Here is a 22536-nt window from a genome sequence, read left to right on the forward strand (position 1 = left end):
TTCCAGAGCAACTTTGTAGACTGCGTAGGTTGTCAAACATGCTCAACAACGGAACGGAGCGTCTCCACAAAAACCGGCTTTTGTTTTCAACTAAAACTGTTCTTGTGTTGATGGTCGCTTGGTTGGCCTGAATTTCTGCCCATCCTGTCAACTTTCCTTCCATAAACCGAAGGATAAAAGGAGTTTCACCAGTATCTACCGAGATGGACTTTTATCAGGACGTGAGTTCTGGCAGTGGAGGCGGCAATGGAGGTGGTGCCGGAGGCGGGTCAGGCGAGCACCGGGGGACGGCCGGCATTCCAGGCAAGGACGATGACAAGAAACTGTTTGTCGGTGGCCTAAGCAGACAAACTACAGACCGCGAACTGAAGGAGTACTTCGGTCAGTTCGGCGAGATTGAGAGCGTTACCGTGAAAATCGACCAGTTCACGGGACAATCTAGGGGCTTCGCTTTCATCGTCTTCAACAACCCGAAGACCATTGATAAGCTCTTAGCCGCTGGTGACCACTACATTCAAAAACGGAAAGTGGACCCAAAGCGGGTGTCGAAGAAAGCTCAGCAAGGCAAGGTGTTTGTTGGTGGACTCACCCCTGAAATCTCTGATGACGACATCAAAGGTTACTTCTCTCAATATGGTACTATTGTTGAGTTCCAAGCTCCTTTTGACAAGAAGAAGAATCAACGCAAAGGTTTCTGTTTTGTCACTTTTGAGTCTAAGGACACCATGCTAAACGTTCTGAAAACCCCTAAGCAGTTCATCAATGGAAAAGAGGTTGATGTAAAGAAAGTCCGTGCCAATCCTGAAATGGGACGATTCGGTGGTGGTGGTGGTGGAGGAGGAGGAGGAGGAAGAATGGGTGCTTGGGGCCAAGGGTATGGTGGATCGGGCTATGGCTATGACAGTTACGGCTATAGCAATTATGGTAATGGTTATGATTATGGAAGTTATTCATCATATGACAATTATGGTGGTTACGACAGCCAAGGCTCTTACGGGGGTAATGGTAACGGCAACAGTAAACCTCGAAATAATCGCCAGTTTTCAAGGCATCAACCTTACTAATATCACCTATATTTGTGTAAGGAAACCCTAATATTGTACAAGGAACAACAGTTTTTTCAGGTTTTTTGTTCCCTTGTGATTAAGGGTCCAGTAACTTTTTCTTTTTTTCTTGTTGTTTCTCCTTGTTATAATTAATCTAGGTATATATCTAGTTATTAGCAAAATGTTTGTTGCATTATGAGATTTATATTTCATATCACTATTTATCTCTTATTACCTTCTACTTTGATTTCACAAGACTGGAAGTAACATATATTTACCTACAAAAATATTCATTACAGCTGGCTCAAAGTAGGTCACCTTTCATTTTATGCCTATGACAAGCTGATTCACTCAGCATTACTAGAATATTTTGGTATAATTTCAAATTTAAGGACTGAAATTTAATTCAAAAAATCACTAGTGATAGTAGTAGAACATGTTGTTTTGTTCTATTTATTGAAATGGAAGTGGATTTATTGAATGAATCATATTCTGTTATGGCTAACTCCCATCAAGAGTTTCTTTAAACTGTTAGCATTTTGAGGATTATCTCTTGATCTCCTGTGATTACTATAGAGCAACGATAAAATTACTATATTTCATGTCCACCTGTAAACTGATATGTGTGTGAACACTTACATAGTGTTATATATTTCAATCAAAGACTGCATTGTAGTTCATCAATTTAGAGCCGCCATATATTTATGTGTTGTATTACTGAGATTATCTTAGGTATATTCCTATGCAGTATTCAGCTCTGTGGTTCATGATATACTTATGTCACTTAGTGGTTGGTTTTGAAATTGCAGAGCCTTTAGACTGATCAGAAGTTGACCATACTAGATAAATATTGGTAAAATCTTCAGAAAGCTGCCAGTGCTTTTCCCTTTTAAAGTGGAAGTTAAGAATATGCACTTCAATGAATTTTGCTTGCTGTCATTTAACCATGGCTTAAGACTGATTGACATTTTGGAGTTTTTTCTGTGTTTAGCTTCCATTAGTTCACTGTGGTAATCAATAAATTTGTTAATACAAAAATGTATTTAAATTGTTTAGAATGCATGCGAAGAATCTAATTCTAGTATCAATGCCATGGACCTGCTAGTCATTGAAACTACGCTAAGCTTACAAAATTTGTTTTAGGAGAAGTGGCCAAAAGTGTATTGAGGTTTAGTATATGACCTGAACAAATAATTATGAGTATATTTCCAATGTCTTCAATATTTTGTCATCTGCATTGTGATATGTAATAATTATTATCAGTTATACAAGTTTGAAATGTTATTGTGATACCACAGATCATCACAGGGTCCAAAATCTGTTCAAGTAGAATCTCAAAATTAAGCTGGAGAAGTGTTGTGATATATTTCTTTTTGTGTCTTCAATGTTAATTTCTTTTTGTCTTAATAAATTGATGGGTTTGGATATAAGAGCAATTCATTTCTACAAAAACCTTCTGCTAAAATAAAAATTATTATATTGACTTTCAGATATTGCATGGGAATGAGAACACATTGCTTTCAAGTCAGTTACAAAGATGCAAAATTTGAGAGATGTCAAAGATACGGAAAGAATCACTTAACTACACCCAATGAATAAAACATGCAGTTTCTACACATATAAAATATTTTGAAATAACAAATATTAGAGAGAAAAAATATTGTTTTAAAAGAATTGCCATTCATCAAGCTTAACAATTATCATGTAAAGTACAATTGAAAGTTGAGGGGCAATCGAGAATAGACAAGCCCTCTTCACTCCACCCTAACCAGTCACATGTCATACCTAACTTACAGTCATATTCATTCAGCTCATATGGGTTATTCGATTTAACTTCATCATCAAAAGTTACACGTTTAGCACTTTTTATTCTAGAGTTCTTGTGGTTATCTGCACAAGACATAGTGACAGTAGAATTTTGGGTCAAGTCTCCTGCTAGTATCCAAGCATCTCCAGTTAAGCACAACTTTTCTTCTCCATCACCACACTTAATACTTAAACAGCCTATTTTAGGAAGATCATATGCATTAGGCCAACCATGCCAATCAGTCTCCTCAGACAGAAAAGAACAGGATGCTCTCTTAACAGGTGACTTCATTACTTGACTTGAATTAGAACTGTTACAACTGTCTTCACTTTCCTTCTCTACTTCTTCTGTACCATCAGTTCTTGCCTGCAAACCAAACAAAAACATGTGAGAAAATCATGGTCAGTGAAGAACTAGAATAGAGAACAGCTTCAAGATATTTTTACCTTCGGTGGACTGGTACTTTGGTGCCATGGAGCTGGCTCTGGATCACATCGCTGGAATGCAAACTTGTATACTTTAAAACCTGATTTTCCATAAGATTCCCAGAATTTTGTAATGTTGTACAGGCCTGAAAGCAACAAAAATTTAGAGAATAAGGAAAATGCTTCAGCGTTTCCTTGTGCAGATATATTGAAGGTTCGAAAGCAGTACTGTACCATCGTAACGGTATCCTCTTTCAGGGGCAAACTTGCTGTTTAACTTGTATCCACGAATAACTCGAACAGGATTTCCTGTCTCCACATTCCTTGACAAGGCTAAGTTTCCTCTCACCAATTGCTGGTCTTTCGACTGGGGAGCAGTCCTTAAATTCTTTGGATTATTTGCTGTTCCCTAATGACAGAATACATAAATTGTAGGATAACTACAAGTTATTCCACTACACCAGGAAACACACACAACAAATGTGTGATTACCTTTAAATCTCGTCCACCCTCTCCAGTATAGGTAAAAGAGTCTCCCAGATCCACATCATCTTCATATCCGCCAGAGAGTGCAACAGAGTAGGCACCATCTGGACCTTGATGGATGCCAGCAACAGTTGGTCTATGTATGCCATCATAATTACAGTCTAGACGTGTTTCCCACCAAGTTCCAACTCTAACACCTGCATTGTCAAATAATAAACATGAAAATTAAGATGTCACTATCAATCACGTAGAATATAGAACAATAAAATGTGGTATACCATCTATGGATCCGTAAGTATTTGGACGTGGAGGGCGAGCAACATTACGATTTGGTTGACTAAGATTTTTCATGAGCTGCACTTCGTCTTGCTCTTCCTCATCACTATCCTTCAGGGATTCATAGTCCTCGTAACATTCTTGCTGAATCAGATTAGAATCATAGTGCATCAGTTAGAATTTGAGTATTTCATTGGTAATTTGTGTGTCAGAAGAAAATGAGCTAAAAGTGGTACAGATGAACTTACCTGAACCTTCAAGCGCACTCGGAATGATGTCCGCCTTCCAACAAACTGGAATTTTTCCTTTAGCTTCTTCTTAGCCGGTTTGGGTTTAGGTGCAGATTTCTTCTTTCGCTCTTCAGTATTGAGTATTGTCAAAGAACTCGTTTCTACCACCTAAGATGGACATGAAGACATGCCGGCTAATTATTTCGTTAATCGTCCACAAATGAGATGCAAAACAAGTTCTAAAAATAAATCACAAAAGTCAATCAGACAAATTAAAATTACCGGCGCCTGCAAGCCGTACTGCAGCAACACCTCCGTATTCTCGTTCAGGTTGGCTTTTCGTAATCGTTGATAAGCTGAGAGATTCGCCATTTTCTGGGCGGATGAGTTTGCCTAAGTGATAATTTAATACAACAGCAATTGGGGAGCTGATTGTTGACACATGCGGCGTAACAATCACAATACACACAAAAAACCCACAACAAACATTTATGAAACGCCAAGTCAAGTCAAAACTTTTCACTTTTCAGGCGTGTTTGTTGATGTTCAAGCATTTTTAAAAGGAGTTCGATAACGCAGCCACACGCAAGAAAATGTTTTCAAATGTGATTATTTGAGTCATAATAAGGCTTTTCCTAAAGGTCTGTTTGCAAAAGTATTTTTAAATTATACAAGATTTTATCTACAATATTATGCAAATTAATATTAAACCTCCCAATATTTCATAAATTAATACTTTGGCAGTTGGCAGCGGCGAAAGCAGACGACATAAAAGAAAAAACAGCAGAAAATCGACGCGCGAAAACCTCTGGCACCGCTAGCACCCCTAGCGGCTGAGCTAGAAACCACACTTCAGCTCTCGAAAGCGACACCGGGGAATCTAGGTGATGCTTCAACTTCAAAGCAATTTCAAAACAAAAAATTGTCACGAAAACGTCAGGGTGGAGGACGCAAATCACGCAAACACGCTTGAGCCTGTTCTCAAGCATAATGTTTTTCTCTGCGGATTGACATTGGGCGTTCAGGAAACATTCGCAGTTTCTGCCCTACAGATGAAGTAGTAACATAAGGGCACTCCAATAACAAGTCAAGGTTCAAAATTATTACAATTAAATTTTATTTGACAACTTCCAAGGTCTTCAACCTAAGTCTAAAATGTTAGTTAAGAGCAATGTATCTATTTGGTATAAGCTTGATAAATGAGGTCCACTAAAAGATATTGCTTGGATGAACATCTGCCACCACTAGTCAAAAGAGGAGTCCATAGGGATAGATATACGGAAAATGTAAAAATACTCTTATAGTTAACATGGAAGAAAATAAGGAAATACATTACATGATCCATGCAATAACATAAATATTGTAATACTTGTAATATCAAAGTACAATCAAGGACTGGTTAATAAAAACTCACATGCATGTAAAATTGTACCAATTTAAAATTCATTCACTGCTTTCCATGGATAATTTTAGTGCAGAACTTGATCATCAGTACAGGAGGCATATAAAAATCACGTAAAAGAAAGTCACATAAATGTTAAAAGCCCTTGTTGCCTCCCAAAACTGAATAAAATTAAATAAAGAGAGATTCATTTTAGATTGAAACAACTTTAAAAACTTATAAAACAAAACATCAGATCTTTCATAGAAATGTAGAAGTTTGATCAAACATAATGAGAAAAGTGAAACTTTCTGGTTTAGAAAGGAATGGTAAAGTAGAAGTGAAATTCAAACTAATAAAAATAATGGTTCAAAAGCACTTGAGTTAATCATCATGCTACAGTTGAGAGAATTTCATAAAGTAGCTGGAAATTGCTACATGTTCATGGAATAGAGTGCAAATCTTAACACATCAACAGAGCAATTATACAGATAATAAATTAACAATGGCTGGAGGGAGGAGAAAGAGAAAAAACAAGGGGAAAAAGAAAAGCACAAGCTAAAAATTTCAAGATGACTACTTTACGTTCTACAAAGAGTTTAAGCTGTTGCAAATTAACAGCTGATGCTCTTTAAAACTTGAACTACACATTACTTGGGGCTTAGGAGGAAAATCATACTGTAAATACTGAGCAACCCACAAGAACATCTTGATTCTGGCCAAACACAAAATTCTTACACATCACATACTTGAAAAATTTAAGAGTAAATTTAATTTTTGGTTGGGATGAACTCAAATGATGGTAAACTACATCCCGTGTGTAAGAGTGTGAATAACCCCAACTATCCATTCAGATTTACTTTTTTTTGCTTTTTCCTAGAGTCAAAGTGTGATGGCTAGAACTCAAAGCCTGCTGTTGTGCTATCTGAGTTTTGCGGCGGTTAAACTCAATGATGTCTTCCTCCATTGTTTTACGCAACTCATCTAATTTGCGTTTCTCCTCTGAGTGGTCTTTCTTTAGCTTATCAAATTTGGAATGTAGCTGAAAAAGAATTTGAAGAGATTTATCTTTTGTCGTAGAGTGGAAACAAGTTGACATAGACACAATCAGAATTTTAGAGTGTAGATACATACATCTTTCTCTTCATCTTTCAGCTCAAGCTCCTTTTCCTTAACTCTGTTGACAAACATCTGCCTCATTTCATCTTCTTTTTGTTGAAGTTCTTGTAGGTGGTGGGAACGCTTTTGCTCAAAGGACTGTTGGAAACTTACTGGTTTGTTGTCTGAATCAACATCAGTGAAGCCCATCTAAGAGAAGTAAATATAGTTTCAGTCATAGTGTAAGATAATATAAATAAAAAATGTATAGATTCAAAACTAGGATACAGTTTATAGATAAATACCTGCTCTAGACGTTTCTTCCGGTATAGCTCATAGTGGCGCATGTGTGTTTTTTCACGCATGTCTTCCATGTTAGTCCTAATAAGCATTTCTCTCAGTTTCACGAAGTCACAATGACTTTCGTTTTCCACTATACGAAAAGAATGGGTAAAATTATACAGAGAACAAACACATACAAAATATTTATAAGTAATTATAGTTTGGTTCATACCTTGTACTGTGCCCCACGGATATTGCCTTGAACGCATCATTTTGTTACCAACTCTCACAAAGTCAGTACTCCCAACAACAGCAAAGGGAACATGAGAGTTCATTTGTGCATTGACTTCTGTGACATTTTCATCATCAACAGGAAATTGGTAAATTTGAACTCCATTGTTGGAAAGTTCGTGTACAATTTTTTCCTACATTTACATGAGGTAATTAGTCAAAGTAGGGGCCAACTGATCAATACAAAGGCAAGATTACAAACCTTAAACTTCTGTAATTCTGTCTTGGAAATAGTGTCAGCTTTAGCAATGATTGGAATAATGTTCACTTTTGTGTCCAATTTCTTCATACACATCAAGTCAATAGACTTCAATCTATAAAAAGAGAGTGTACAACTTTAAGTATGGTTATATTGAAAGAATAGAACTGCTCTTAAATTTAGGGGAAATACATACCCATGACCTGTTGGGCAAATAAAGTAGAGGCAAACATGAATACGAGTGTCATGAAAAGTGGCAAGAGAACGCTTGATTTTTAACTCCTCTTGAAGATATGATTCAAATTGAGCATCAATGTAATCAACAATAGCCTTAAAACTATCTTCCTTATTTATTTGGTCACCATAACCCACAGTATCAACAATTGTGAGCTGTAAGAGTAAGAAAATGGTAGTACTCTTTTGAAATAATGTAAAAAATATAATAAAAGAGAAGTGTGTGATATATTTTATACCTTCAGACGAACATTGCTTTCTTGCAACTCGTAAGTATGTGCCTTCAATTTTACAGAAGGGAGAGAATGTGGACTCGCTGATGATTCAAAGCTGGTGTTGAAAAGAGAGTCCATAAGGGTTGATTTTCCAAGTCCAGTTTCACCTAAAAGAAGGGACAAGAAGTTCAATTAAAAAATTTTATCTTGAGAAAATAAAAAGCAAGAATGGTTGATTGGAAATGTTCTTACCAATACAGAGGATGTTGAAGATGAATCCATTTTGCACTGACTTGTTAACAAGCTGGTCAGGAAGGCTGTCAAATCCAACATGTCCTGACAACTTGAGGTTGCGAATAGGTCCATCAACCTGAAAATCAACATTATAATTAGTGAAAGAAAAAGAAAGTTAAAGTTACAGAGGTGTGCACTAAAATTTTGCAGACAGCTGAATGTGCGCCAACATGCCTGATTAAGTTATACAGATACGGTTGAATGATAATAGTGCAAACACTTTTACACATAATTGCTTGTGGTCAAAATATGCCTAAGCAAAAATCAGAAACATGGCAAAAATAAAGTAAACTTAATAACGCCCCCTTGAACAAATGGAAAAGCAACATGGATAAATAAGCACTTTTATCAAACATTTAATGACATGTGATTGCAAAGAAAAGACAGCAAGCAGTGCATTCATGCTACTATGTCTTTAAGTTTACAAATAGCTAGTTTATAGCTTTGTACAAATAATCCATGCTAAGAAGTTGGACTGTAATGTACAGGCTTTTTGATAAAGCCTAACATGACCAAGTGTTACAAAAAAAAAAAAAAAAAGAGAGAGAAATACGGATTTACTCATTCCTATTGACTAACACGTGAAGGCGGCAGATCTGAAGTTTAGCCTACCTGACGTACCTTCCCGACAACTGGCTTAGTTGAGGGATCTGGTAAAGGAGGCTGTGAATAAAAAGGCAATTTGAATTTTGAAAAATGCCAAAACATTTCTTTTTTGTTACGTCTAAAATACTAAGTTTAGTAAAATACAATGTGGACAGTACAATACACGCAAAATCTGACATTATTTCATGATGTGGCACTATTTACAAAAGAATATGTACAGCACCTATTTCTTACAATAATGTGCGCTGTAATTGTGTTCTTACTCCTGCTTCGTGATGATTATAGAACTTACGTGTATGTAAGCTTGATAAGAGATTAATTCATTGGCATTAAAAAGTGTGCGCACGATGTTTATTGTCTAGAAAACAGAGGTATTTAACTCAGAACTTGAAGAAATGGAGTTTTAGTCTGTTAGTGTCCCAACCTTTTGACATTTTAGGTTAGGACGCGAAGAGAAGTGTTCTAAATTAGGTTTTAATAAGTGGGGGGCCAAAAATATAGAGAATAAACTAAACATGAAAGTCACTATTGTTTCACTGTTAAGAAATCCGCACCAACCCACAAAACCTATCAATAAAAATACAACGACTTGAAGCGGAAGGGCGATGCCCTGCCGCTGTCAGACTTCTTCCAGCTAATTTGGACGTCATTCGGCCTCACAAATTTCACCATGAAGAGCCAAACGCACAGAAACATAGGCCGACATACAGCGAAATCCACCTATGCTTTCTAAAAGAGGAAATAAATACCTTTGTGGAACTTACGCGAACTCGCTCAACCTCCGCCGATGCCATTTTTGTTTTGAATGAACTTGTTCTGTGCGGTGCCGTTGGGCGTAAGCAAGCGGATGCAGCCGACTTCGACTTGGGAGAGAGGAGAGGATGAGAGGTTGGGGGAGGCGGGGAGGATGGGGAGGAGAGAGGGAGAGGGATAGACGGAGAAGGGGAAAGAAGGGAAAGAGCTGAGAAGATTGCACAGAGAGGGCGCTGTGGCGCTGTCAGCACAACGTTAACACCTTAAGCCGCGAAGGCGGATCTATTCGCTGTATGTTTTTTCACATTCCTAGGAAGTTAGCTGAATATTAACATGAATTTTCCAGCCATTAACAATTTTGTCCAAAATCAGATTTCTAGCATCTTATCAACTTTTCATGTTAGGGTACCTGCGGTACCTGTTTGGATTCCACACAATTATGCACATTACAGCCCTATGTTCCGGGCCGGGAGTGTGAAGCAATCTCGCGTTCACATCAAAATCTGAAGTGCTACTACAGTAAATAAGGGTAAGAAATACTGAAATTACCACCACTCAATAGCGTGTTTGCACGCAGATCGATAATTTTGAAGTGCGCGCTAGGTGGGGTGGTGTCCCTAGACACCTGTCGTTCTTTAACCAACATGACAAACAAGTCACTGCTGCTTCTAGATACTCTATTTGTTTACTTAACCTCCAAAAACCATATCATTTTATTGATTTCAGTCACAATGTACATTCAAAGAAATAATTTAGGTTCCAAAGTATTGAAAACGGTATCTTATTTGCTAAGTGTAGTTAGGGGATTTGAAGAGACAGAACCTAGTTCGGTTGGCCATTTCGGCAACCCGTCAGTTTCCAACATGGAAGATGGGACCGTGTCTGGTTATCATGTGACGGTGCGAATTTCGGCGTAAAAATCTGATTTCGGTCGCGTTTTGATAATATTTGTCGATTGTGTGGCCAAGGTTAAGACTTTGGGCAGCCATGGCTGAGCCAGCCGCAGCGGCGCTGCCCGAAATAAAGCGGCCGGAGGACGTGGTTAGAATGGCGATGAACGACGGACTCAAGTTTGCGGTCTTGATCGGGCTCATTGAGGTGGGCCAGGTCTCCAACAGAGAAGTTGTCAACACCATCCTGCATTTGGTGAGTGGTGAATGATTTTCTGGCCAGTGGCATACCCTTGTCAGCTCGACCCAAGCTGCTGGAGGTAGAAAAAGCACCTGCCGAGAAGCGGCACCCAGCAGAAGCTATGCATAGTTGCCAACTGAAAACACAGTTGACGTTTTGACAATCGGCTGCTGTTTAGGGTATTTGTGGATTCATATATGTATTGCATGTCCGTCTCTCATTACTAGTGATTTCGGAAGTTTACCCTAGAGGACTTGGCCCTCAAAGGTCATGAAAATTATGTTCCCGATTCGTCAGTTCATGAATATTAAACGTCAACAAGATGAGGTTATAATTCTTTCTAGGCTTTGTTTTGATGCATCATTTGATGGGTTTTTGACGCTCTTTTCTATGAATTAAACAGTCAGAGCACTTGATATTGATTCGAATACTAGTTTAACATGAGTTTATAATTAATTTAACATACTTTTCATTCAATTTTTTGTGAGGGAAAGTGCAGATAGTCAGAAGTTTGACACTTAATACCTCTAATCCCTTGTGAATTAAGGCCTTAGTGGTTGTAGTAAATTGAAACAGCAAATTTCATACCATCTTAGTACTTTCTGATGAAATCCCAACTGGCCCGTAACTCCTTTGTAGAGTGTACACCAGCTTGCTAAGATTGCCACATTTTGATTACTTTCCAACAGCTTAGACAGATTGCTTGTAATATATTTAGCATGGTTGCCACAACTCTGGAAAACCTTAAAAACCTGGAAAACTCAGGGAAATAAAAAACTGTCAGGGAAATCAGGGAAAACTCAGGGAAAATGAAAAAAAGTCAGGGAAATTTGGTCTGACTGGTCCCCAAACTACAGTCTATTCGCTGTGTAGGTCAAATATACACATTTTGACGTCCCTGTAGGGTGTTTTGTTCCAAAAGTTTTCGCGCTCGCTTCGCTCGCGGTCTTGTATTACAGTCAGGGGTATTTGTTTGTCCCAGTACTTCACCAGGAATGGTGCTTAAAACTCAGGGAAATTTGGGGAGAAATGGTCTGGAAATCAGGGAAAACTCAGGGAAAATGGAAATGAAAAGTTTGTGGCAACCATGTTTAGGCTTCTGTGGCAGATGCCTGCAAATAGGTCAAAAGCATAGCTTTGCCTCTCACATTCCAAAGATTGTGTTAAGATTGCCAGGGTAGGTGTACACCACCAGATTGCCCGAGTTAAAGCGTTCTCATTCAAGCCTTACCTTATACGGTTGATAGTTAATGAATTTGGTTTTACAACCAATCATGTGTACTTATGCTATAAGATTAAGTATTTTTCCTTTTGTAGGGGAGGGGGGTATTAGATAAGTATTGAAGGAATATTGACTGTGCGATGTATGTGATACAGGCTCAGGCTACCCAACAATTTTGCTTGAAAATTCATATTTGAATACAAATGAGTCTCTAGCACATTTGAAAGTTTTTAGTCCTCCTGTATTAGCTGTATTTCCTCTGTTAGGTCCGTATTGTTATGTGACATGTAACAAGAGTTACTTATTCTCTTCTGCATTTTATTTATGATACTTTTAATCAACAATGAACCTTGTATGAGCACACTACTCTTTATGTGGCATGGTACGTGGGCCCGAGATTCATTAAAGACACCTAAAATACTGGCATAAATATGTGTTAAACTGTCATATTTGAGATTTTCGCTGAGAAGGGGAATGCCTAAAACACTAGTGGAAAGTTTGCCCTTTGCCCACACTCTGTTATTTGTATCCGATTGCATTTCGGGCTTGCGAATTCCTGTTATAGCCCCGTGGCTGGACATGGGACTGCACAGTCCACCGGTTGTGCCCCTCTGCCCATTCAACAAGCGAATAAGGAAGGGCGTCACCTCGCTTGCAGTTCCGCCCAGCTCTGCTCCCCAAGGACGTTGCAGCGCGCTGCAGCGCTGCGCACTTGTCTGTGCATGTGCTCGTCCCACGGGGGAACAGGCGACCGACAGGGTACCCGAGAGGGTCCCGCGAAAGGTCAAGCAGTTTCCTTTTTTGTTGTTTTCTTTTTCTTCATCACTCGTATTTTTATCTGGTGGCGGAAGGAGGTGCGGTCGCACGCTGTTGTGCGGCCGGGAGCACCGCGAACACGGCTGATTAGTGGGTCCTCGTCAAGTGCATCGCCCGTTCTGGCGGGGCGGGGCTGGGCGGGGCGCGGGGGTCTCTGCCGAACAAAAGACTAGTCATGATAGCGACGTTTAACGTTCTAAGCCCCGCAGAGAGCGAGCTATGCGAGCTAAATGCCTATACCCCGACCCGCACCGACCTCTCTCTCACCTGTCGAAGAAGTGATGTCTATAGCTCGCGAAGCTCGCTCTTTGCGGGGATTTGTACCAGATGGCTGATTAACCCCGCTCACTTCTGTGGTTATGCTGTACCGCATGCACGAATGCGGGCGGGTTGCCTACTCCTTCAGCCCTAAGGCGCCGTGGACAGCGGGGTTAATCAGCCATCTGGTACAAATCCCCGCAACAGTTTTTCATTTGTCACCCCTATCAATAAATCGACATTTAAAAAAAAAAATCTAAGTGCGGAGGAAGGGAAAGGGGCGGGTGGGGAGGGGAGGAGGGGAAGGCAACGGTTCTAGCAGCCCCTCCCGGGTTGTGCCCTGCTGCTGGCTTTGCTCTGTGAGGGATGCCTCAGCACCAGCACCCTTCTCCGCTTTTTATGGCAGAGTGGGGATGGGGTAGGGTGCCGCTGGCGTGCTCTACAGTGTCGCTGCTGCTGCCGCTGCTGCAGATCCCTGCCCCATCCCGCCCCATCCCGCCACACCCCGCCACACCCCGCCACACCCCACCACACCCAGCCCCATCCCTGCCACTCCCTGCTGCGGGGCTGTGTCGCGTATGCATTATGACGGGGATGGGTGGATAATTGCCTAAGACTGCCTCGGCACTAACTACCCCTGTGTGCAACCCCCTAAGTGGGTCAGGGGCGGTGTGTGTGTGCGTGCGTGTGTGGAGGGGTGATATGTGGGGGTGAGGAGTGAGTGGGAGGACGAGGGCAGAAAGAGAAGGGACGGAGGGACGAGAAGCCATTTGGAAGTTGGCTCGCCTGGTGTACGGTATTCCCGGCCAGGCCCTGCAGGGCGGCAACCCCTCCAGAGATTCTCGGTGGTGACCAGCCTGTCGCTGGTGCGAGCGCTGGTGTCATTGACCTACCGTCCGGGAGGGGGGGGGGGTCAGGGGTCCACTTTAAACGACGACGGACTTATTGTTAATAATACAAGGGCATGGGCTTACCAAGCTTGAGCATGCCAAATTGTAATTGCCTACTTCTAACGCCCTTTTAAAGGCGCTACTGCGATTCCTTACCTTTGCTTTTCCGGTGCTTGTGCTGACTTTGCTTAGAACCCCTGAATTGTATGCGACACCATGAGACCGCGGCGGCGGCCAAGCGCGCTACGTTGGTGGTTTTAAAACGAGACGCGACCGCGAAACTTTGACAAAACAGCCACTTTTTTTTCTCGTTCTTTTTTTTTCTCTTTTCCAGCCGCAACTTGACGGAATGAACTAAAGAGGGAAGGGGCGTGTCGCCGCGGGTCGGGGGATGATGCGTGGTATGGCGGGGCGGAGCGGGGCGACGGAATGAGATGAGGAGGGGAAAAGAGTGGCCCGAGCCCAAATTAGGGGCTATGGGCCCGGGCTGTGCCCTGGTGGGGCGGCGCTCTGCTGGCGCTGCTGTTGTTGCGCTCCGTCGCGACGCCACTCCGCTCCGCTACAAGAAGGCTATAAAAGCGGTACGCGCGCGGTGCGGGGCCCTCCCAGCCCGGCGGCCCGACCCGGCCATAAAGCCGCAAGAGAAACGCCCGCAATTCGGCGTGAAATTTTTAGTAAATTTGCGCGGGGGTTTGGCCCGAGAAACTTTTGCTGCTCTGGCTGACAAACTCGCGCTTTTTGTAGTACAGCGGGTGGTGTCGCTGTGCCCCGTTGAAACAAATGCGTAGACCAACACGCATGCACGGGTGCACGGAAGGTTTATTTATCTATCGTGTAACACCCCGCCAACTTTCGTATAGTGAAGGTGAGGATTCCTCCTCTGTGCATGCACGTTTTCATAAAGTTTGTTGAAAATACATTTGACTAAAAGCGTGGAGGTGAAACTCTTGTTTAAAATTTAAAAACAAAAAAAAATCCGCATCCGCATGAAATGGTCTGACCGCTATGAATAGGATTTCGTTATCCTCGACAAGTGCGCCGTGATGACGTAGAAGAGAGAGAAAAAGAGGGGGTGGGGTGGAGAGGGAGAGGGAGGGAGAGACAGAAAGAGAGAAATGCAATAACAAAGAGAAAAAAGGTGTGACATGCTTGCATACGTATTGCGATTGAGGTCGGCGTCGGCTGGCGCGTGTGCTTACACTCCCTTCTTTTATTCCTTTTATCCCAAAAAGAATATCTCACCGTCGTATTTGAACCCAGAGCTCGTTAGGGGCGATTTGTTTAGGCACACGGCAGGGAAAGAGGTATATATCATGCAAAAGTACGCTCCCTCGTTCCCCCTCCCTCTCGAAAGGAAAATAAATTAACAGGGGGTTTCTCCTTCGGTTTCTCTCTTTCTTCGTGAGGCTGGGTAAAAGTAATTATTTTAGCCGGCATTTCAGCAGCAGGGGCCTTTATTGTACAAATGTAGAGCGAATAATGATTTCTTTTTAAAAGGGGCTGCTGCTAGAAGGTGCGGACCATTGCTAAGGGCGAGCCGCGCTAACCCCCATCCCCATCTGATCAGAATCAGACCCCGTCTTCCACCCTTTCCCTACCCTACCTCTCTATCTCCCCATCCCCCTATCTCCCTCTCTGTTTCCCTCTCTCTTCCTTTCGCTCTCGTGCCCTCTCTTTCAACCCCCCCCCCCTCTCTCTAAGGCGGGGAGGGGCGAGGCGGGGGTGCGGTGAGGCGGATCGGTCTCGCTTGCGCTTGCGGCGGCCGGGACAGAGGGGGTGGATTTGGGTGGGTGCGGAGGTGTAGTAGCGCCTGGAGCCAGGGCGGCGCCGCTCCCACACAGACACACACACACACACGCACACGCACACGAGCCCCAGTAATGACATGGGTATCCCCCCCCTCCCCCTTTATGGAGAAGTGTGTGGAAGACTGTGCCGTAAAGGTAAGGAGCCCCTGACCCCGGCGCGCTCCAGCTAGAGCTCTGGCTCGAGCTGCTGGCCACACCTGGTGGCTGTTTCTATGGTTTGCGCTGCTCCTTCTTGCGCGAAAACTATATTGATAAAGCAGCTGATTTATTTCATACATAGAAACGGGTGGAGCAAATCCATATTATCCCCATTAACGCGTTCTCTCAGACGTGACCACTCTGTGGTCACGCTCCCATGTGAAATCATAGCTACTAAAAATTAGCCGCAGGGAACGTGTTAAGGTGTTGAAAAGAGAATGTCGAAAAATATTTTAAAGAATAAACTCAAAACAAAACTGTTTATTTTCTAAGGGGTATAACCCATCTAAAATTATCGGCGCTTCCAAGACAGGATGGACGCTTAGGCAGGCTGACGTTCGTGGTGCCCTACAGACTTGTTGCTCAGCGCAGCATCGATCTCCAGCCCATTATGTACTTTTGCGGGGCGCAGCTCAGCTGGAGTGCACTGATGTAGTGCCCCCTGGCCCGACGCCTCGCTCGAGAGAATCCCCTGTGCCCCTTTCCCTCCTCCACCCCCTTTTCTGTTCACGTTTTGCGCGACCTATCAGGGTGCACGGCCTCTCTCCCTCTCCGTGTGGAGTGGAGGGGCTTTGTGCTGCTAAGCCTGAAAGGCCTGGGCGCTGCTGCGCTGGTCTGGGCCGCTGCGTCTGAATCTGCTTGTTTGCGGTAAACATCATCAGTGGCCCACTACATCCCCGCCCCCACCAGCTCGCTCGGGTCTTTGCCTTTCGCCTTTCCATCCAACCCCCTTGAATTGAGGTGGATTTTATTTTTATTTTTTATTTTTTACCGCCACTTTTTTCTTGTTTACAAAAGCAACCACAAGCGACTCATGCAGTGACCGCCTCCTGTCTGCTCCATCACTGGCGGCGTCCCTCTGTGGCCCCGGGACGCCACTCTCCGTCGACATGGTCGTCAATTACAATTAACATTTCTCCTGGGTTTCGCCTGACATGGCTTCGAATAACTGACCTGCTGATTGCCAGGTTACCCCCTTTTCCCGTTTCCCTTTTCTCACGCTATGGAAAATGAATCCGTAAATTGACAACATTTTCCACAATCATTGCACATGTACGTAAATTTCGGGAAAGCGACTTTGTAATTGTACGATTTGCTAGTCGACGTCGACTTCTAGAGCTAACATTAAATTAGTTCGTAATGCAACGACAGAAAATGTTCCTCTATCTCTTACGATAATTCTCCACGTTACCAGTGCGGTGCTGAAAGAAATAAGACTGCATTACCTAGAAAATTGCGAAGCAGCCTTATTTTAAAGCTGCTTGTATCGATTACAATTTATTTTTAGCGATCACCTTTTGTTTTCTGCTTCTCACCGATTTCTACGCCATCACCATCATAACACGTCCGCGTTAATGCGCGGTACGTATTATTTTTCCTCTAAAAAGAAAAACAACAACAAGAAACACAAATTAATATAAAAGTAACAGGGGAACGGGGAACAGGTGTACAACACCATATCGGCCCGAGCAGTGCACGGGGACGGGGGCTCCGGTGGGGGATGCATTGCCCAAGTCCCAACAAAGCCTCCACTGGATCCATCCCCTGAACCCGAATGCACGAGCGCCGAGGTGTGAGCGCAGGGCGCGCACCAGCACACCACCTGGAGCCTCCGCGCGTGTGTACTCGATTGCGCTCCTCTTGCGACTTTTCATCTCTTTTCACTCGCCTCCCCCTGTTTCCCGTCGGTTTTCAATGTTTGCTGCTTTTTCTTCTCACAGTCCCACCTGAATGTAGCAGCAGCACCAGGGCCGAGGAAAACACAGTGACATTTCTTTTAGGACCTGCACTTTTGCTTATCGCAGGGCGCGATAGTTACGAAAGGGGAGGGGGACTATCTGCGTTTATCGCGGCACTACCTGTACGATAAGGGAGCGTTTGAGTCGAGAACAAAGTACTGTACTATAGCTGGCACAAAACCAACCAACAGATGGGGAAAAAATCCCAATCAGGAATTCATCTAGAAAAGTACGAAGTGATATAAATTTTCAGAGTGGTAGGGCTGTCCAGGGCTGTGTTCGGCTGTTTTCTAATTTTCTACCATATTTAGACATTTTTTTTTTGTAGAAATGTTTTTTAGACCTGACGTGTTGATTTTATTTGCCACGGTTTCCAGAAATGTTCAGTACACTGATAAACTAAGTGTTCAACTCGCTGCTCAACACTCGCAAGTGTTCAACTCGGTAGGTGTCCACTTGCAAGTGTGCAACTCCTCAGTTGATTGCAACCCTGGGCACTAACTTCCTACACAGTGAGCCGTTCAATCTAATGAAGTGTGCAACCGAGGAGTTGCACACTTGCAAGTGACACCTGCCAAGTTGAGCATTTGCAAGTGAGGACATGCACACTTGGAAGTATTCAACTTGAATACTCAACTTACAGTTGCACACTTACAAAGTGTTCAGCAGTTGAACACTTAATTTATCAGTGTAGGGTCTGAATTATGACTGTGCCAAATTTTAACTTTCTAGTTTGAAAAGCAAATCTGAGTAAATAAATAAATAGTTGAATGGCGCTGCGTGCCTCCTATCCTATAGCAGCGTAGAGAGTAGAGAATGGGAGATGGTGGAGGGCGGCGTTGGCCCAGTATCTTGGGCAGGGCAAGTTCCTGGCGTGACTAGCTCGGCCAGCCACGATTCCATATCCATCACCCAATAATGGCGCTCGCCTAGCGCTTATTGGTTCCCCCTATCCTTATACTTATCGAGCGGACACTTGTCGCGAGACGACTGTATGTGTCTTAATCGAGGGGTAACCAACAAACTATTTCAAATTTCAACTATTTCATTTACAAATTATATAATTTCAATTCATTTGAAACCGTTTCGAACCCATATGTATAGACTATTCCGTGTCCATTTCAATCGATTTCAAAAACAAATTCATTTTAGGTAAATTTGTACGCGTATTTCCGCCTATTTCAACGTTGTTTACCCCTCGTTTTCAATTATCATCTGGTAAAAGCGAGCGCGAGCGCGGATCCGTCCGCGTAATGCGGACATGGCTGACAGTTGGGGTTCATTCCACGTGTTTGGCAAAAACAGCTGAGGGCTGCTATGTGCTCGGCGCGCTGCTCTAGCCGCGGCTGGGGCTGCCGACCCCGCATACCTCGTCGCGACGAGTCGGCATACGCGCCCCGTGATCTGCCGCACGGGGCTTCCCTCCAGCCCCCCCTGTGGGGCCGTGGTGGCGGCGCGTGGCGGCGGCATATTGAGTTTTGGAAATGTCACTAACCCCTGCTCCCTTTCCCTTCACTGCCCTCCCGTCCAGCCATATAGCCTAGCCATGGTATACCGGATCGCAAACAGTACTCTTTCTTCCTCCCTCTTCATCGTTGCTGCCCCACCTCCATTTCCTTTTGGTACTCCCCAAACATGCCGTCTATCTCTCACATCTGCATTCCCCCCCCCCCTTTTTCTCCCTGCGCCCCGGCTCTCACCGGTCGGTTGGAACCTCTGCAAAACCCTTTTAATTTCCGGGAAGAGCTTCAAAGGGCTGCTGGTGTTCCACTCTTCGGTGTCAGCAGCGTTTCGACGCGTTTCTCTGCTCCCCGACAGCTCCCCCTTCTCTTTTGCTCTCTGCTTGCCCCCCGTCTCTCGCTCTCTTGTCCATCACAAAAGTAAAAATGTAACATATTTCTACCCTGAAAAGTACTTGATCAAACAGTCAACAAAACCACTATAATGTCACTTTACGGAACAATCTGGTTCAATTTACTTGCAGTGACGGATTTTCACACACCGCGTCGTTGTGATGTGACACTCACATACTTTTGTGTTGACGGATGTATCTAAAATTATGCAAGCATAATGTGTAGTATAACTAGAACTGTCGCAGGATTTCTCTCTCCACGGAATTATTTTTTTTGCATGTAATATTCTGTGAAACAATTCTGACGTAAATTTATAAACGTATCTACACTTGCACTTGCGTTATGCATCTCAAAGAACGATTTTCCGTGTTGGGGCGCTTGTCATCCGCGGTGCACTTTCCGGTCGGCAGCATCGAGTGAGTAGGCGAGTCGTATTGGGGGATAGGAAGCTCGGCGATACGGTGGGGTCGGGCCGCCGCGGCCGGCTGCGTTTCGCGGGTGGCTTCGTTGGCGCTCCCGAGACGGATCCATACGGCCTTTCATAAATCACTTTAACGACATGTGAACCGTTGTAAGACATTTTTCGTTCGCGTGTGTGTGTGGGGGGGGGGGGAGAGGGAGAGATGGAGGGAGGAAGGGATGGATGGGGGGGAGTAGGATAGAGTACAGGGTGCAGAGGAAGACCGTAGCCACCAATCACATGTCAGGAAAATGATCGGGGAACATCCTTCCGCTAGGGAACCCAACCCCACCCCCTACCCCACCTCCGGGGTGCCACTGTCTTGGGATGCCGTCCTCCGAGAAGGACAGTCGTTCTCCTCCTCCGTTTCTAACCTAACTCTGTGTGCGTACTTTTGTTGATAGATGGACCAACATGTAGTACGATAATAATTAGAACTTACCAGTCTGTGTATGTGACGGCCTAGTACAAAAGGTGTGCCCCGGGTGAGGATCGAACTCACGACCTTCAGATTATGAGACTGACGCGCTGCCTACTGCGCTACCGAGGCGAGTTGGTGGGGAGGCCCGCCGGTGCGCAACACAGCAGAGAGGGGACCGGTCCGCCGGGTCTGCCCGGCCCAGTCGGGTCGACCGAGTCCTCGCATCACGTGGGCCGAGCGGCAGCTCTGCTGACGGGAGCGAACGCTGATAGGGGATCCTTCATTTCAAACAAACTCGTGTAAAGCCGGAAAGGGCTAGCAGCTCAATCAGTAACCCATTGAGTGCGGCATGACCTAGCCTAACCGCCTGTATGTCGTCCACACGACCACGAAAAAATCATCAAAAATAGGATGTTAGTTCTTGATCCGCCAGTTTTTCCTCGTGGTATAACAATAATACAATAATAAATTGCGACCAACAACACTCAGCAGGGCCGAGACCTGACTCGCACATGGGCGAGGCGCGTGGATCAGCGGACCTTGACTGCCCCTTCAACCCTACGGGAGGTTCCACTCGAGTGGCCGTTCGATAGGTGGGCGTGGCACGACGGTCCCAGCGGCCCCAGCGGCATCAGCTGGACACTAGGTCGTTTGCGTGTGAATGCCCATCCCAACAAAATTTAACATCAACGAATGAAAAACATTGGCAGCGGTGGGATTCGAACCCACGCCTCCGAAGAGACTGGTGCCTTAAACCAGCGCCTTAGACCGCTCGGCCACGCTACCCCGATGGTGGGGGAGCCGATCGTTCCCCTGGTGGATCGCCCCGCCGGTCGCGCCGTGGCGCGGAGCAGTGGAGGGGGCTCGGCCCGGCTCGGCGCGGCTCGGCTGGGATGCCGGCGGCCATGGGCGGGGCTGCGCTTTCGGGGCCGAGGGGCTGCGTGGTAAAGCCGTGGCTACGCATGTTCCATGCATGTGGCTCGGGAGGAAATATACCGGCGGGCGACCCGCGCGCGAATATTTGATGAAGGTTTCCGATGTCCCGCGCCTCGCTACGCAGACACAGTAGGAAAGGTGCCCGGGGTGCACGTAGCAAGCAAAATCATTATCTGTGACACCCTGACACCGATCTTGTGGCTATACCACAAGGACAACTACAAAACTTATGGTTGAGGCACAAGTTGTGAGGACCAAAATCTGTTTGTTTTCTGTCTTGGCGATTGCTGGCTCCACCATTATTTGATGGTTGTCCCTGGGCTAGCCAACACTCAATGGCTGCTACCGCTTTTCATTTGTCTAGGCGTGACGAAGGCAGATGAGTGTAACTCGGGGCGTTACTCCTGCACACACTGTTTGTGGTTCATTGAACACAAAGGGATAAAGAGAGGGAGAAGGGGAGAGGCGGGGTAGCAGAAATTGGAAGCGGGAGTAGGGAGAACCTTGTAACTCTCTGTCCCCCTAAAGTTTTCCTCTCCTCTTTTCTTTTTCTTTCTCCCGTCTTCGAAAGAGCATGGTCGTGTATTCTCACTCTCCCGGAATGTTTTGCCCCACTTGGCCATGGCGGCGTTGCGGGAGGGGAAGGGCGTGGTGGAGGGGTAGGGCGTTATGAAAGGGCACGGCCGACCATTCTCAGGGTGCAGGCGACATTTTCGCAACATGGCCAGGGAGTGGCGGGGCGTGGCGCATTGTGACGTTGCCGGCGTTGTCAGCAGGTTGAAGAAAAAGTAAAAAGAAACGTAGCAGAAAGGGGGGCGTAGAAACGGGGTTGCGCTGTGTCGGCCCTCCTGGTGTTCTTCTTGCTCAGGTGGCGGTGGCGTGTCTCTGTCTCCTGAGCTCCCGTTGTTTTCCCAACTCACGGCCGTGTGTCGGCAAACATGAGAGCAAACGAGAGAGAGACCTATCTGTCATCGTGTCACTGGTGCTGGCTGAGTAAAACACAACTTTCGTCTCCCTGTCAACAGCACCAAAGCCACCCCTAACTCAATCGCGAGAGGAACGACGTGGGGGTCGGTCTCTGTGTCCTCGCCCCGTCTCCTCCTCCTCTTCCTCCTCCTCACGCTCCCCCTCCTCACGCTCCCCCTCCCCCTCCTCCTCCTCCTCCTCCTCCTCCTCCTCAC

At 44.7% G+C, this 22536-nt stretch overlaps 4 protein-coding genes and 2 non-coding genes across 12 annotated transcripts in view; 2 read left to right on the plus strand and 4 right to left on the minus strand.

Moving 5' to 3' along the window:
* Positions 1-56: 56 nt before the first annotated feature.
* Positions 57-2476, plus strand: LOC113211082 (RNA-binding protein squid-like). Its single transcript, XM_026429340.2, has one exon. The coding sequence runs from the start codon at positions 204-206 to the stop codon at positions 1062-1064; it is 861 nt and encodes a 286-aa protein (XP_026285125.1). The 5' UTR covers positions 57-203; the 3' UTR covers positions 1065-2476.
* Positions 2477-2500: 24 nt separating this feature from the next.
* LOC113211080 (uncharacterized) lies at positions 2501-4848 on the minus strand. Its single transcript, XM_026429333.2, has 7 exons — positions 4553-4848; positions 4289-4438; positions 4043-4184; positions 3771-3961; positions 3513-3687; positions 3300-3424; positions 2501-3219 (listed from the first exon to the last, which is right to left on the minus strand). The coding sequence occupies exons 1-7, from the start codon at positions 4640-4642 to the stop codon at positions 2737-2739; spliced, it is 1356 nt and encodes a 451-aa protein (XP_026285118.1). The 5' UTR covers positions 4643-4848; the 3' UTR covers positions 2501-2736.
* A 515-nt stretch (positions 4849-5363) lies between these two features.
* On the minus strand, positions 5364-9783 carry LOC113211081 (septin-2). 5 transcript variants are annotated; one of them, XM_026429335.2, is made up of 10 exons: positions 9620-9734; positions 8886-8927; positions 8223-8340; positions 7995-8137; positions 7718-7911; positions 7525-7636; positions 7264-7456; positions 7055-7182; positions 6786-6959; positions 5364-6693 (listed from the first exon to the last, which is right to left on the minus strand). In XM_026429335.2, the coding sequence occupies exons 1-10, from the start codon at positions 9662-9664 to the stop codon at positions 6508-6510; spliced, it is 1335 nt and encodes a 444-aa protein (XP_026285120.1). In that variant the 5' UTR covers positions 9665-9734; the 3' UTR covers positions 5364-6507. The 5 variants fall into 5 exon arrangements, with proteins under 5 accessions (XP_026285120.1, XP_026285119.1, XP_026285121.1 ...); XM_026429334.2 differs by having other exon boundaries at positions 8877-8927; positions 9620-9733; XM_026429336.2 differs by having other exon boundaries at positions 8877-8927; positions 9635-9723.
* Positions 9784-10463: 680 nt separating this feature from the next.
* Positions 10464-22536, plus strand: part of LOC113211084 (neurobeachin) — a 293174-nt gene continuing 281101 nt past the window's right edge. For all 3 annotated transcript variants that reach the window (XM_052268973.1, XM_052268975.1, XM_052268974.1), the window contains exon 1: positions 10464-10769. In XM_052268973.1, coding sequence (XP_052124933.1) covers positions 10611-10769 — 159 coding nt within the window. In that variant the 5' untranslated portion in view covers positions 10464-10610. The remainder of the gene's footprint in view (positions 10770-22536) is intronic.
* On the minus strand, positions 20476-20548 carry Trnam-cau (transfer RNA methionine (anticodon CAU)). Its single transcript has one exon. It is a non-coding gene; the product is annotated as a tRNA-Met (tRNA).
* On the minus strand, positions 21124-21205 carry Trnal-aag (transfer RNA leucine (anticodon AAG)). Its single transcript has one exon. It is a non-coding gene; the product is annotated as a tRNA-Leu (tRNA).

This window comes from Frankliniella occidentalis, unplaced genomic scaffold, assembly GCF_000697945.3.
Source record: "Frankliniella occidentalis isolate FOCC.00 unplaced genomic scaffold, Focc_3.1 Scaffold80, whole genome shotgun sequence".
Lineage (NCBI taxonomy): Eukaryota > Metazoa > Arthropoda > Insecta > Thysanoptera > Thripidae > Frankliniella > Frankliniella occidentalis.